This window comes from Adiantum capillus-veneris, chromosome 24 (assembly GCF_014529385.1).
Source record: "Adiantum capillus-veneris isolate H3 chromosome 24, ASM1452938v2, whole genome shotgun sequence".
Lineage (NCBI taxonomy): Eukaryota > Viridiplantae > Streptophyta > Polypodiopsida > Polypodiales > Pteridaceae > Adiantum > Adiantum capillus-veneris.
In genome coordinates this window covers 97,224,040-97,238,532 of record NC_140954.1, presented here as the reverse complement: position 1 = coordinate 97,238,532, position 14,493 = coordinate 97,224,040, and the positions used below count along the sequence as shown (strand labels likewise).

General features: G+C 46.7%; 1 protein-coding gene across 1 annotated transcript in view; it reads right to left on the bottom strand.

Moving 5' to 3' along the window:
- The window catches only part of LOC147426824 (hyperosmolality-gated Ca2+ permeable channel 2.3-like), a 161,064-nt gene that overhangs the window by 123,417 nt on the left and 23,154 nt on the right, over positions 1-14,493 (bottom strand). The window contains exon 3 of the mRNA XM_086497799.1: positions 8,982-9,045. Coding sequence (XP_086353925.1) covers positions 8,982-9,045 — 64 coding nt within the window. The remainder of the gene's footprint in view (positions 1-8,981; positions 9,046-14,493) is intronic.

The window sequence follows — 14,493 nt, the reverse complement described above, 5'->3', positions numbered from 1 at the left end:
TCAAAGAATAGACCACTCTCGCCGACGAGAGTGGGGCCTTCGGAGGAGGGTTTTACAACTCTCGGTGTCGTATCTCTTCTCTCTCCTTCTCTCAGTCTCATTCATTTGCACGCACAATATCCACTCACTTTGTTCGTGACCACAGCACTCTACAAGACGGAAAGCTCTCTCTTTCCCTAAGAACTTAAAGGAACCTTGAGCAATAAAGATCACTAATCTTGAGAAAATACAACATTCATTCCACAGCACCTTACAAGGCGAGTCTTTGTTCCAGTTGTTTCTGCTTCTGCTATTTCATCTCTAATAAAGAATAATCTTTTTGCGTGCTTGATCTTTGCAAAAGAAGTACCTGAAGTTGTACCTAATTTTTCTACCTTAGATAAAGATAGGTCAACTTTTCTGAGTGGTTCCAGGGGAGTTACCTCCTGAGAGACCTAAGGATCATACCATAGATCTTGTGCCAGGTTCTAGTCCACCAAATAGACCACCGTACAAAAAAGGTTAGTGCAACCCAGCGAAAAGAGACTATGAGTCAAGTTAACGAAATTTTAAAAGAAGGGGCTGATTCACCTTTTTGTTTGCATGTACTCCTAGTGCAGAAGAAGGATGGTTCATAGCGCATGTGCATTGACTACCGCGCTTTGAATAAGAATACCGTCAAAAACTGGTTTCCCATACCGAGGATAGATGACATCCTTGATTGGCTTGAGGGAGCGTCAGTGTTTACTAGGATAGACCTAGAGAGTTGGTACCACCAGATACGCATAGGCCAAAAGATGTTCATAAGACTGCATTCAGGACAACATTTGGTCTCTATGAGTTTCTTGTCATACCATTTGGTCTCACAAATGCTCTTGCCATGTTCAATAAAATGATGGACAGAATATTTAGACCACATAGAAACTTCGTGGATACCTTCTTTGATGACATAATTGTCTACTAAAAGTCTAAAGAGGAGCATAGGGATCACTTGACTGCAGTTTTCAATGAGTTACGCAAGAACACGCTACTCATTAATGCAAAGAAGAGTGAATTCGTTTTGGAAGAGATTCACTTCCTTGGGCACATTGTTTCAAAGGATGGGATACGCATGGATCCCACCAAAATGAAAGCAATTAGGTCATGGCGCCACACTTGAAGTCCGTACATGACATTTGAAGCTTTTGAGGCTTATGTTCCTACTACAGGAGGTTCATATGAAATTTTGTTGAGATTGCTTCTCCACTCCATGCACTACAAGGGAAAGGAGTTACTTTCAAGTGGACAGCCAAGGAAATTCTAGCCTTCAAACACTTGAAAGAGAAGTTGACTTCAGATCCGGTAATCATTTTGTCAGACCTTGTGAAACCTTTTGTGGTTCAGTGTGATGCATGTGGCCAAAGTCTTGGTGCAGTTCTAATGCAGAATGGTGGAGTACTCGCATACGAGAGCAGAATTCTTTTGAAGACCGAAAGGAACTTGCAAGTTTATGAGAAAGAACTGTTGGCGGTAATTCACGCTCTCACTAGTTGGAAACACTATCTGCTAGGGGCTGATTTTTGTTGTCCAAACAGATCATCAAACCTTGAGATACTCTCACACAAACGAAGTTGTCTGAGAAACACATGCAATGGGCAAACATCTTGCCAATGTTCCATTCTTAGACTGTGCATGTGAAAGGGAAAAAGAACGCGGTGGCTAATGCGTTGTCACGAAAGCCCTAAATTTCGGCAGTGTCAATTCCGTACCATTGTGAACTAGACGAAATGAAGACACAATATGCTGAAGATTCAAGTTTGGAAGAATTTACGATCAGCTTGTTATGGGCAACATCATGAGCACTATATGCTTAAGAATGACTTTTTCATGATGCATGGACCATAATATCGCATACTGAGCTTTGGCAAGGAATTTTATTTTCCAAAGCTCAGTATGCGTTACTACACAAGCTAAAGCTACCAGAAGGCTCGAAAATACATAATGCTTTTATGTCAGCCTTCTAAGGCCCTCTGTTGTTGCCAGAGAATATGCTTGATGAGGAACAGCCCTAAGTGGAAGAATTGGATAAGATTCTTGTTCCTGAACAGATATTGACACATAAGGAAAAGGAAGGTTGCAAGACGCTATCTGGTGAAGTTCAAGGACTATCCATCCTTGGATGCTAAATGGATGGAAGAGTCTGAATTGGTTGATTCACCTCAACTATTGCAACTATATCTTGAAGTCTTTTAGATGGAACCCACGCTGACTTGATGTAGCTCTATGGAGCAAGGTGAGAGCATGGTTCATGATGCTCAAAGAAGTACCTAAGCAATTGAGTCTACTCTTTTCATACACAATTTGGCTAGAGAAGTTTGTACTTGAGAAAAAGATCGCTCACTCCTTGTTACCCGCCATGTGTGCCCCCTGCTCTTATCGCAACCCCCCCCCCCCCCCCCCCCCCCGCGTGCTGCTCTCGCCCTGTCGCTCGCCAGCTCCCGCTCGCCCCCCGTAGCCCGCCAGCTTCTGCCTGCGCGCTACCTCTCCGCTCGCCTTTGTTTCCCACCAATGCGCGCACACACACCCAGCCCTTGCCCCTAGTTTTCTCATGGCATGAGCACCGCCTTGGGACCTCGCCTTGGTATCATGTCTCACATTCACTCTCCTCTCGATTCATAGTCGTAGCAGCACACACAGATGGAGGATCCTGCTCCACCACAAAGGGACTCCGGAAGCCCCTTCGCCCGACCTTGCGGAACCCACCATCCGACTTGCTCTTTCGCGCCTTCGGGCCACCTCTGTTATTTGCAAGATTATCGACACCAAGCCTAGCAGAGGGAAGGTGCGAGATCTCCTCCACGCCTGCCTCTTAGCAGAGGTGGGCAAGATCATCGACGTTCGGCTTCTCAGGCACGGCTACTATCATATAGAGTTTAAGTCTTCCGAGATGGCGTCCAAGGTCATTGCGATGAGCCCCCTGGCCATCCGAGCATCTAGAGCTCATTTTCAGCAGTGGCGCCATGGATTTGATCTGGAAAACCGCTGTTTTCGTTGAGGAGGCAGACCTTCCCATCTCAGCCTGCTTCCCAGGCTTGAGGAGAGAGTACCTCCCACTCCTTTCCAGGATTGGTTCAGAGATTGGGACTGTCCTGGAGACACCTCGCACGGTAGCTTCTCTAGTTGCCAAGGCAACTAGCATACCTACAGTATGCATTCTGGTGCGTGACACCCACACCCTCCGGAAGGTCGTTCTACTACCTCGGGTGAGTGGTGGTTGGCTCCTCTATCATGTGGAGTACTCATGCCTCCCGAACCAGTGCTTTATTTGTTGACAGATGTCAGATGGGCCATCTAGCAAAGGCCTGTCCACGGAGGAGGCCTAGACCTTCGGCACAGACCCATACCTAGCCCCCTAAGGCTGGCCAAACACAACAGACAGAGACGCAAGGAGCTTAGGCAGGTTCCTCTTCCGAGCCTGGTGCCCAGGCAGAGAAGGGATGGCAACAAGTCCATCGTCATCGTCGCCAGGGACCACCACGCCAGTTTGGCCCTCCTAGTGGTCACCCTACACCAGACCAGCAACAGTGGGTTCCCACAAGGAACTGTTTTGACCCCTTATAGCACGACGAGGCCACAGTTCCACCCTCCACCTCAGCTTCACCATCGACAACAGCTCCTCCTACCGCCTCGACCTACCACCCCCCCCCCCCCCCCCCCACCCCCACACCCCATCTCCTCCACCTCTCCCCATTTTCCCCGTTGCTTCCCTCTCCCCTCCCCTCCCATTCCACCCACTAGCCCCCTGCTTCCTCATCCTCTCCACTCTTGCCTCACAGCCGGCTCTGAGGTAGGACCTTCATCATCTGCCAGGAGGTCTCTTGGCAACATTTTTGCCATAAGCCGCCTGGCGAGAGAGGCAGACTTTCTTTGTGGACCCCGCTTCTTGTGCAGACATCACCCTTCGCCGCAGTCCCTCGAGGACTAACGAGTTTCGACATCCGTCGCCGATTGGAATTCTTCACCTACGACTTCACACGATTCCTCAAGGACTCTTCACCAAACTTTGAGGCGGCTTGCTTCAGAGTCCATGTACAGTTTCTTGCAGCTAGAGGGATAGAGGCATTGGACACAACGATTGGTTTCTCTTTTCCTCGATGTAGCAGGGACCAGTCTGAGCTCTAGACTCCGTGATGGACTGGCTTCAGGCTCAGGCTCAAGCTCAGGCTCTTGAGTTCTCTCGTCACACGAGAGACTTGGGGGTTACAGATTTAGTAAAGACTCTGTGGCCGTTGGCCAAGTTCTCGGTGACACCTTCGGACACAACAAGATGTAGACACATTGTGGTACACTTTTTTGCTGACATGCAGATCCCACCATGCTATGTATACATACATGAGGACTTGTGGACAGAGGAGGTAACTCGACAGACGGCACGCTCTTCTTGGTCTTGGGTTGGATAGTCTTTACAATCACGCCTATCTCGGGGTCGCTCAGATGCGGATTACTCCCATCCAAGCCGGCCTCGAAGATAGTGAGGTTGGCTGCTGTTGCAGCACCGGTTTTCTTCCACTGGCTCCATGAGGATTGTCTCATGCAATGTGCAAGGATTAGGAGGGCCCCAGTTTGAGCGCCAAAGGGGTCGGTTGCGTCAAGAGCTTTAGCGATGCCTTGTGGGTGGTGAGATTGATATTCTTATGCTTCAGGAGCATAATCTTTGTGAGAGCCGCATTAGACGATGTGATCAAATTTTGCATGGTCGCTAGAGACACGGTCAGCTACATTTGGACCTTGTAATATCCAGGAAGGGGTACGTATAACTATTGTGGACTCATGGCAGCAGGCCATTGTGGGCATAGATATTATTGTGGTATATGCGCCCAATGTGGCAAATCCACGAGCAGAGTTCAGGTCTCATATTGTAAAGTCTCTGCCGCATGCAAAGCAGTGGTGTGTTAGGGGAGACTTCAACATGTTGGAGGACCCCTCAAACACGATTGGAGGCAGCCATGCTACTGTGCACGGGCATCTATGTATGGAGTTGGCATCTTGAGAGCGTCTATGTATGACCTTACGGTTTTCTGATGTTTGGCAGCATATCAGGCTTTGTGAGGCCCCCAGACAGCTTGTCTTTCTCTCTCTAACACTGCGGAGTAGGAGTGAATCTATCTCGGATGAATCGCTTATATGCCAATAACCACATCTGTGCCATGGGTGGATCTGTTTGCATTCTGGTAGTAGTGGCCAACCAAGTGTTGTTGGCTACTATGTGGTACATCACGTCTTGCTGGATCTTCTCGATCTCCTGTATCAGCCAGCTAGAGAGGCTAATCAGAAATTTTCTTTGGTCAGGGCACGACACCCAGTTAGCCCGAGCCAAACTAGCCTGGCACATCATCACCTTACTATGTTCTCGGGGGGGGGTGGGGATCATTGACCCAGCACACAAGAGGAGAGCCCTTCTTGGGAAGTTTGTGGTCAGAGGACTACTTCCAAGGCAGGAGCCCTGGAGGGAGTTGTTGCTTCATCGACTTCGAGCTCGAGTCCCTCATGCAGGAGGCCCTTGGAGCCCTTCCCTCAGGTGGATTTTTACAGAGATGTGCAGAGTTGGCCTGAGCAGGAGGTTGGAGGATCAGTTTGTTGCAAGCTTGCTTAGGTCTTGGGTGCAGTTGAGGAGTGGCCTAGAGCAACATCAGCCCGCTTGCAAGAAGGAGCGCTTGAGACAGCCCCTTGTTTAAAACCCCATGGTTAGCACTCAGAGAAGCCACCTGGTTGGTAGTAGGCCCCATGCTTCTTGGGGTCCCATAGCAGAGGGTCCATCCCGCAATCTTGGCAACTAGCTTCAGTTTTCAGGTTTGTCCGAGGAGGCTCAGAGCATCCAACTACGAGGTATGAGGGGGGTGCAAAGCATGTGTCAGGATATTACAGAGGCTTTACCTGTTGAGTGGCTCACCCCTCAGCAGCTCCCAGATAGATGGGGGCCTTCACGTGACTGGAGGTCCTCATTGCAGTTCAAGCTTGCTCGGAGTCCATAAACCCCCCCCCCCCCCCCCCCCCCCATGTTCTTTGAGGTTCAGAGAGAGGGTCGCCTACACAGTCTCAATAGAGGCTCCACAGGTTGCAGTGTGTTTTTTTCAGAGGATACGAGTAGTGGGCATCTGAGGGAGGACTCGTGTCATAGATCTTGACCCAAATATCTTGAGACAGGCCACTGGTGACTTTGGGCTAGGCAGAGCTGCCCTCTGGCATGAGTATAGTGGGACCTTGGAAAATGGTTTTGGAGGACCCCTTCTCTTCAACCGGTCACCCTGGGATCCCCTCTTTTTCAGTACACAGTTTGTCTGGGGCGCCACATACTGGCAGCACAGAGAGAGGCTCGCCTTCTTGCAGCACTTCAGGGTCTCACAGCTGAGTTCTTGTGAGGTTTTTGGGAGCGGTTGTGAGACTCCAGGCAGACGAGGAGACTAGAGAGTCACTTTGTTCCGATGGCTAGTTGCATACACAACTACAGCATTTGAGAGCTGGCTAGTACACAGTGGCTTTTCGGCAGCCTGTGCAACCTGTGGCCATCCTTTGGAGAGTCGGTGTCACTGTCTGTGGGACTGCCCCATGGCACAGCAAGTTTGGCCTTGGGTTCTTCGGCTAATGCCAGCTCTTTCCACAGCTCGACAGTACACCTAGGGTACTGCAACCTGGTCCACCCTCACGGGCTCTGCTCTCCATTTTGAGTTAGCCTCCACCAGCAGGATGATAGTGATCCAAGGGGGTAGACCTACACTTCACCTTTCCACAGAGCTTACCTCCCATTGCCCAGGAGTGGTGCAGTGAGAGAGAGATGTGTTGAGAGCTCGTCTGTGGCCTGACACTCTAGTTCATTTGGCGGGCTTGTTGCTTCCGCATCTTCGAGGCTCGCCCTGTCCCACCAACAGATACTATTCGTGACTTTCGGTTGGAGCAGATTCACACTCTCAGAGGTCAGTTCGAGAGACTTCAGGGCAACTCCGACTGCATGCGGGAGTGCAAAGTGGCATTCCTGCGACTCTAGCGCCGATGGCCTTTCTTCACCATGGTCCAGGGTGCGCCCAAATGGCACTACCATCCACCTGTGTGGCTCTTTCCTCCTCATTTTGTGATTTAGCCTCCATTGTACATATATTGTTTACTCACTAGGAGAGTCTCCCCTTGTTTTTAATGTAGCCCTCTCTAGTAGAGATGCTTGCCCTATGGGCAATTTTATTAACTAACGGATCTTTTTATCGGAAAAAAAAGTTTCTACTTGAGAGTACACCAGAAGACTTCTATGCTTGATATATTTGTGGTGGCCACGTTGGTGGGATTGTCTAATCCTGCTACATTTTCGGAAGCATGTATCTCTTTCATTCCCAACATAGAATATATGTGATATCGGGAGATCTCAGCATGTATTATTTGCATGCAAGCGAGGTCGTTTGCAGTATTTCGAGGGTGGGGTATGTGGCCATTTTTGTGTGTGTCGCACATGTTCCCTATTCCGGTGTGCAGTCCATGTGATTATAAAGTGGCAAGGATGGCAATTTGCATCGTCCCCTACTCCCATTTCCCGTTCCTATTTCCCATTCAATGTGACTATGACCAGATCGGTCTCATTTACAGTCCCCACACACAAAGAGCTTTGAAGTCATCAAAACAACTTGCTGGTCAGGAAGATACAATGGTTAGTATGCAAAGATGTTGGCATGGCTTGTCTCACCATAGACAGGTTGCCACCATTTCCATTGTATTTGGATATACCATAGCTCACTATGAGCCATTCGCTGATCAGCTAGCTCATCAAAAAGATAATCACACACTTCATTATAAAACCTAAAACTATGGTAACTTGTTGTTAGTGAAACGGCATGCGTTTCACATGATGAACGAAATGTTTCAAAGCTCAAAATGTTTCAGCGAAACGTTTCAAGGCTCGAAACATTACCCCTGTCCGGATGCATTGAAACCTGTTTCATGGTGACCATGGTTTAACAGGTGCCAACAGACCCTTACCTTCAAAGCTTTTTCTTGACCTGCATAGTTTTAGGCATGGACACCTCGTTCAATTTATAATAAAGAAGATTCTGTATTACAGAAGTGTATTCCCACCTCCACAGCCAATGCACATACTAGCTCTACAATCAACAGTTGGAAAGGTGATCTGTTTAACGTCATCGTTCTTTTATGCTACATAAAGCAGTGAGAAAGAAGTTGCTAACTAACCCCATACATGGACTTTTGCTTAACAGTTACGTCCCTTTTCACTTTAACCATGAGCAAAACATGTGTAATTGTGAGAGAGGCTGGAAATCATCCTTTTGCAATAGCTATTCAGCTGATCATTCAAAACTTTTCAAGACTTTATCTAAATGGGTGACGCGCCTCCTGCTTCCCTTCTTTCTAGCAGTTTCCCCTCCTCTTGCTCCACACAAGGGATGGTTCAGCCTTCTTGGGAATGAAAAGATAATATTTCTTGGTCTCGTTCATGTCAAGGTTATAGACTTCAGAGAATTAAGGTCATCGTCATCAGCCTCTATTTATGTCATCTGGAAAAACCTCTGATTTGTTCCTACAAGCAATTGGTGAAGAGCCTGGCCTCCGAGAAACGTGAAATAGTCCTGACTAAAAGGCCTTGGGGATATCCTTCAGAGTGCATCTGCTAGGACAGGTATTAAAACATTGGAGTGAGGGATTTCCCTAGTAGCACAACAGTTGACTTGAACATCAATGAGTACAGGAGATTGTGTGCTACTGGTGCCAGGAGAGTTTAAATCAAATGAACAACCTTAATCGATTGACTCTCAGATAATACATGAAAATTTCTATAAGGTCCATCTCTTAGAAATCACAAAGACACGCTACAAGAGCCAAAGTTTTAACATGCCCAAAATTAAACAAGACTTGAAGCTAACGCATTATGCAGAATAAGTGACACTTCCTCCAAAAGAAGGTAAAAACATACATACACACAAAGTAATTTAACTCCATGAAGAATCTAGAACCATGCAACTTCATACCAAGTATAGCAATATGTAGGCGAGGAATGAAATCGCGTAAAGAAAACCAAAGTGGACCCAAAGCCTGTCACAACACGATCAAACATGTAAGAAAGTTTAGAAACTGAACCCCAGTATAGTCAATGCGTTAAACATATGCACATAGATCATGTGGTTTCTGTGTGTATCTTTTCTTCTGCACGTGGGTTTTTTTTTTCCAGGGGAAAGGGGGGGGGGGGGGGGGAGGGACTCCTCACTTTGTTCTACTATTTGCACACCTACTTTGGTTTTCTTCTTATTTTTCTGGTCTTCCATTAAAGTCACTTAAGTTAAATCGTTTCATTTTTTATTTTTGATGGAGTCTGCGAGTTAGGCCATTGCAACTTTCTTTGCCTTAGGCTGCGTACAGCAACCTCTATAGCCAAACCTACCTTTGATTCCTTCATCTCTTATGGTGTATGATTTCTTGTGCTTTCAACCCTGTGTAGCTACTGTGTGCACGTGCATGTGTGTGTACATGCGCGGTTGGGGGGGGGGGGGGGGGGGGGGGGGGGGGGGAGATATTTCTCCATATCTCCATGTGTATATCTTTCAACCCTGCATAGCTACACTCCGTGTCTGTGTGTGTGTGTGTGTGCGCGCGCGCACGCGGCACACGTGCACACAATACGGAGAGAAAGAGAGAGAGAGAGAGAGAGAGAGAGAGAGAGAGAGAGAGAGAGAGAGAGAAACATCTTTTCACGTCTATTAGAGGTGAAGTCGGGCTATGAAACAAATCACATGTACATGGATGTATGTCCTCCATCTATTGGGAAAGGACAAAAGGTAGAAAAAATACACGTAGTAGTCATCTAGTGGAGTTCATCTGGGCTGAGATACATGGTTTGTGAGAGGGAGATGGAGCGCTATCTCTAGGGCTGTAAATGCAGCTGTATGCTCATGATAGTACAATCATGAAGATACTATCTAGCTCCATCCTACGCCAAATTGGGGGTTTACCATGTGGTACATGGGTGGCTTTAGGGTGACTGCTGGGTCTACCAACATCTAGGCTCGTCTCTCCTAGACAGCCCTGCAGTGCCGAGACTAGAACTGTTTGCTATGAACGTTGTCACAACTTGCTGACGTGGCAAGCTCCGAGCAATAGGCCAACCTGCAAATCTCAATCGAGGGGCTTAAGCCTTAAACCCTAAGAGCAGCAGGAGCAAAAGCTTGTTTACCAACGTACAGGTTCTTGTCGAGTGGCCTAAAACTACAAGGGGTTAGGATTATCAAATCCTAACCCAACCCAATTTACTCCACCCGTCCGATGGGGCCTAAAATAAAGTAAACACACATACTCACATCAAAAATTACGTAAGAGCTGATGACGTGGCAGGTTGTACGAAAATCCGCAATTTTTGTTGGCTGTTGATGACGTGGCAATGTTGTACGAACAGCCCCATGGGTGCATGGGTTTTGGACCAATTGCTTTTAGAACCCAATGCTTTTCATGTAACTGCTTTTGGATAGGCCCAAGGCTTTAAATAAGTGCGAAGGGTTCATTCTCTAGCATCAAAAGTGGGGAAAAGCAAAGTGAGTCCTTGGCATTATAACCTCTTCGAGCAATATAAAGAAATACCAAAAGGGGCGCCACAGTTGGCCTAGTGCACTCTGAGGGTGAAACTACGCCACTTCATGTCTCATGTGAAGTCTCTTTCTCTTTCAGTTCAATTGTTTGAAGTGCTTAAAGTCTGTTCTTCTCCATTGGCACGTGGTGTCTTCACGTTACAATGGTATCAAAACTCCAGTCGTGTGCTTTTCTGAAAGCATACCGGTCCTCACAAGAACAAACAAAGCAAGATGGCATTTCTAGATTCTATAGAGTACCTGCAATTTCTCTTCCACAAACTTTGTGGGACACTTTCGCGTCATCCTTAGCAAAATCTCCCGGTTTTGTATAGAAAAGAACAAACTGAACAAACTTTTAGCACTTCAATAACAACTGAACTGAAAGAGAGAGACGCGACACGCGACACGGAGTGGCATAATTCCACCCCAAAGAGTATTGGCCCAAACCTTGGCGCCCCTTTCGGTATTTCTTTATATTGCATCATCAAAGTACAAGCCGGTACTCCATCCTCTGCACCTTCATCCAGAAGCATGCCAGAGAATGAGCCCATGGCCTCATATTTAAAGGCCCTAGGCCCCAAAAGCAGTTTACATGAAAAGCCTTCAAACTCAAAAGCTTCTGGTCCAAAAGCAATGCCAAAAAGCTAACAGTGTAAATCACGGAATTTCGTATAACTGCCACGTCAGCAGTCAGCACAAAACGCAAAAATCCGTACACTCTGCCACGTCATCATTTTAGCGCAATTTCCGGGTTTTTCCGTACAACTGCCACGTCATCAACTGCTACATAAGTCTTTCAGTGTGTGTGAGTCCTACTTTATTTTATTCCTTTATGTCACCTGGGCCCATCGGACGGGGTCCCATAAGTTGGTAGGACTTCTTCTTCTGTTGCTTGTTCTTCTTAGGGTTTAGGCACCTCGGCCGTGATATGAAGATTGGCTCTGCTCTTTACTGACTTGACACGTCAGCAGTTTGTGACATCCCCCCTTCTTGAAAGAGAGTAATCGACTTTGTGTCGCTTTCGGCGCGGCCCAAAGAAGCAAGCGTTGCAGACCTTTATGAAGTTCAAGTATCGCACGACCCACACATCAGAGTGGGCTGGCGAAGAGTCCCTTCCAGCATTCCGGATGTTGTTAGCGATCTCCCTCGACGCCATACACTTCGGTACCAGTACCTCACTTTGAAAAGGAGGGGGTGTCACGTGACACATCCAACCCTATGTGTCCATGGACAAGCTACAGCATGACCAGGGTTCAGTTCAGTCAAGTCAGTCTAGAATAGGAAGTGATCTGGTATCTTTGTGAGTCTGTTCGCGGACCGTGCATGTCCAGACACTTAAATTAGATGCATATCCTCTGGTTGCACACAGCATGATCATCAGATTTCAGTCAGAACCCATCAGTAGCATTTTTACAGTGCATAGACCTATTTTCCCTATTTTTGACATTTTTCACTTAACTATTTTTAAATGACTTTTGTTGGAAAGTAGGTAGGGCAATTTTGCTAAGTTTGTATATAAGCAAGCCTAGCGCTAGCACTTTCTGGCAGAAGAGGCAGCAAGAGCACCTTGCTCAACAAGCAACTTCTCAGCAAGACCAACCCCCACGACAACTCTAGCGTTTTCAGCATTGCAGAAGGCCTAGCGTTTTTGCATCAGATCAGCCAACGTTTTTGCACTTGCAAAGTCATGGAGACAGTAGACAACAGATCAGCCCTAGCATTAGCAGATTCCCCCACGACAGTAGATGAACCCTAGCGTTAGTGGATTTTATCCAGCAGCAGATTTTCAGCCCTAACTTTTGCATCTACAGACACTTCAGCGTTTTTGCAGATCTTCGCGACGGAATCCCCACAAGCACCAGCGTTTTCAGTTTTCAGCAGTCAGACTCCGCAGTAGAACCCCCGAACTTCACATATCTCACCTTCGCGCAGCAGATCCTCGCCGCACGGTCAGATTCCGCGCCGGCAAACGCAGATTTCAGCATCTGCATTTTCAGCGTGTCGTCACCATCGACATCGTCACCGACATAGAGTCAATATTCAGCAGACAAAGATTTGCAAATTTCAGCCATAAGCATTTTCAGATTTCAGCAGGTCTCATCGTCATCCTCATCGTCGGCAAGTCCAAGCATTGTAGAGATTTGTGCAATCATAAGTAGACCGCTCTCGCCATAGAGAGTGGGGCCTTCGGAGGAGGGTTTGACAACTTACTGGTGTCGTATTTTCTTCTCTCTCTATCTCTCAGTCTCATGTACCTTCATTCACAGTGTTCATTCACTTTGTTTGTGTCCATTGCACTCTCGCACTAAAGGAACGGAAGGCTCTCCCTTCCGTAAGTAAAAGGAAACCTTGAGCACAGTTCGTAGCACTCATCTTGAGCAAAGTTCAACATTCATTCTGCTGCACCTTACATAAAATTAGCCATCACACCCAAACCGCATTGATCTTCCACGGGTGTCTTGATGCACTAAAATTACATACCCATGCAATCTAATCCAGTTAGGAATATTCAGTAGTTGGCACATCACAATGCAACACAAATAAGTGCTTACATATGCATGTTACAAGACACAACAAACAGCGCCGCTAAGCACTCCCCCGAGACAAACGGTCTACGTATGAAGCTACTCAACGACTACCTCGTCACTTCCCCCGCAAATAACCTAAAAAAGTCCGCACCATGAGCTCAGAGGATTGTACAACCAAATGCTCCCCAAACCGCAGTCTGCGTCGCTTGGAGGTTCAAGCATACAACCAAACGCTCCATAGGCATCGCCCTGCGTCGTTCGGAGGTCTTCTAGCATACAACGAAACGCTCCCCAGACATCGGCAGGTGTCGTTCCAAGGTTTTTAAACATACAACGAAACGCTCCCCATGCATCGGCTTGCGTTGTTCCGAGGTTTTCAAACATATAACCAAACGCTCCCCAGCCATCAACCTGCGTCGTTCCGAGGTTCAAACAATACCAAAACCGTATTTCCATCCGGGAGTTAAAATCACCAATCAATAAAAGCAGTATTGAAACTAGAGTCAAACAGTTCAAATCGGCACCAAGACAGGTTCAAAACAATCCATTTCAAACAAATTTCAAACAAGATCACCAAACAAGTTCTCAAACAGAACTTAAACTTAAAATGCAATCTTGACATCAGTCGAGCTCGAAAAGTCGATGACTTTCCATCCTGAAACTTACACCAAACAAATTAGGGTTAGGTTCCTTCCATAAGTCATAGCCGACCACAGCATGGTCCATCAGCTCTTAGACAGAAAGTGTTCCTCTGGCGGCGATGGTAGTCCCAAGACATAGCAATCACACCAAGCCTCCGAGGTTATCAACTTAAATTACAGACATTCATCTATCAAAGAACTCTTGCAGAAGCTGAGGGTATTGTTGCATCTCTTCATTTTTGCCATGTAGAATCTGATTCATCAAGATCCATCCACTTGACTAGGAATTCTGTAGTAATCTTCCGTCTTGTCTCTTTCTGACGAACATCAAGAATGAGTTTTGGTACTAGAATCAAGTGTTCTTCCTCTATTTCTCGAACATAGGATGAGACATCTGGAATAACTGAATCTCCTGGAATATATTTCTTAAGCCAAGAAATACGAAATGTTAGTGGAACTTCAAGTCTGTAACTGACTATAGAATACTTCTTCAAAATCTTGAAAGGACCATAATATTTAGGCCGTAACTTTGGAAAAACAGACTTCATTGTCTTATACCGATGCGAAGCAACATATAATAATACCAAGTCACCTTCTTGAAACTCTGTATGGCGATGATGTTTATTTGCTTCCTTTTGATAAGTCTGTCTAACATGTACCAACTTGTCCTTAATCTGAATAAGAATATCTTGCATTTCATTTACCAATTGATCTGCCAAAGCAACCTTATGTTGTATCACAAAATTTGTAGGA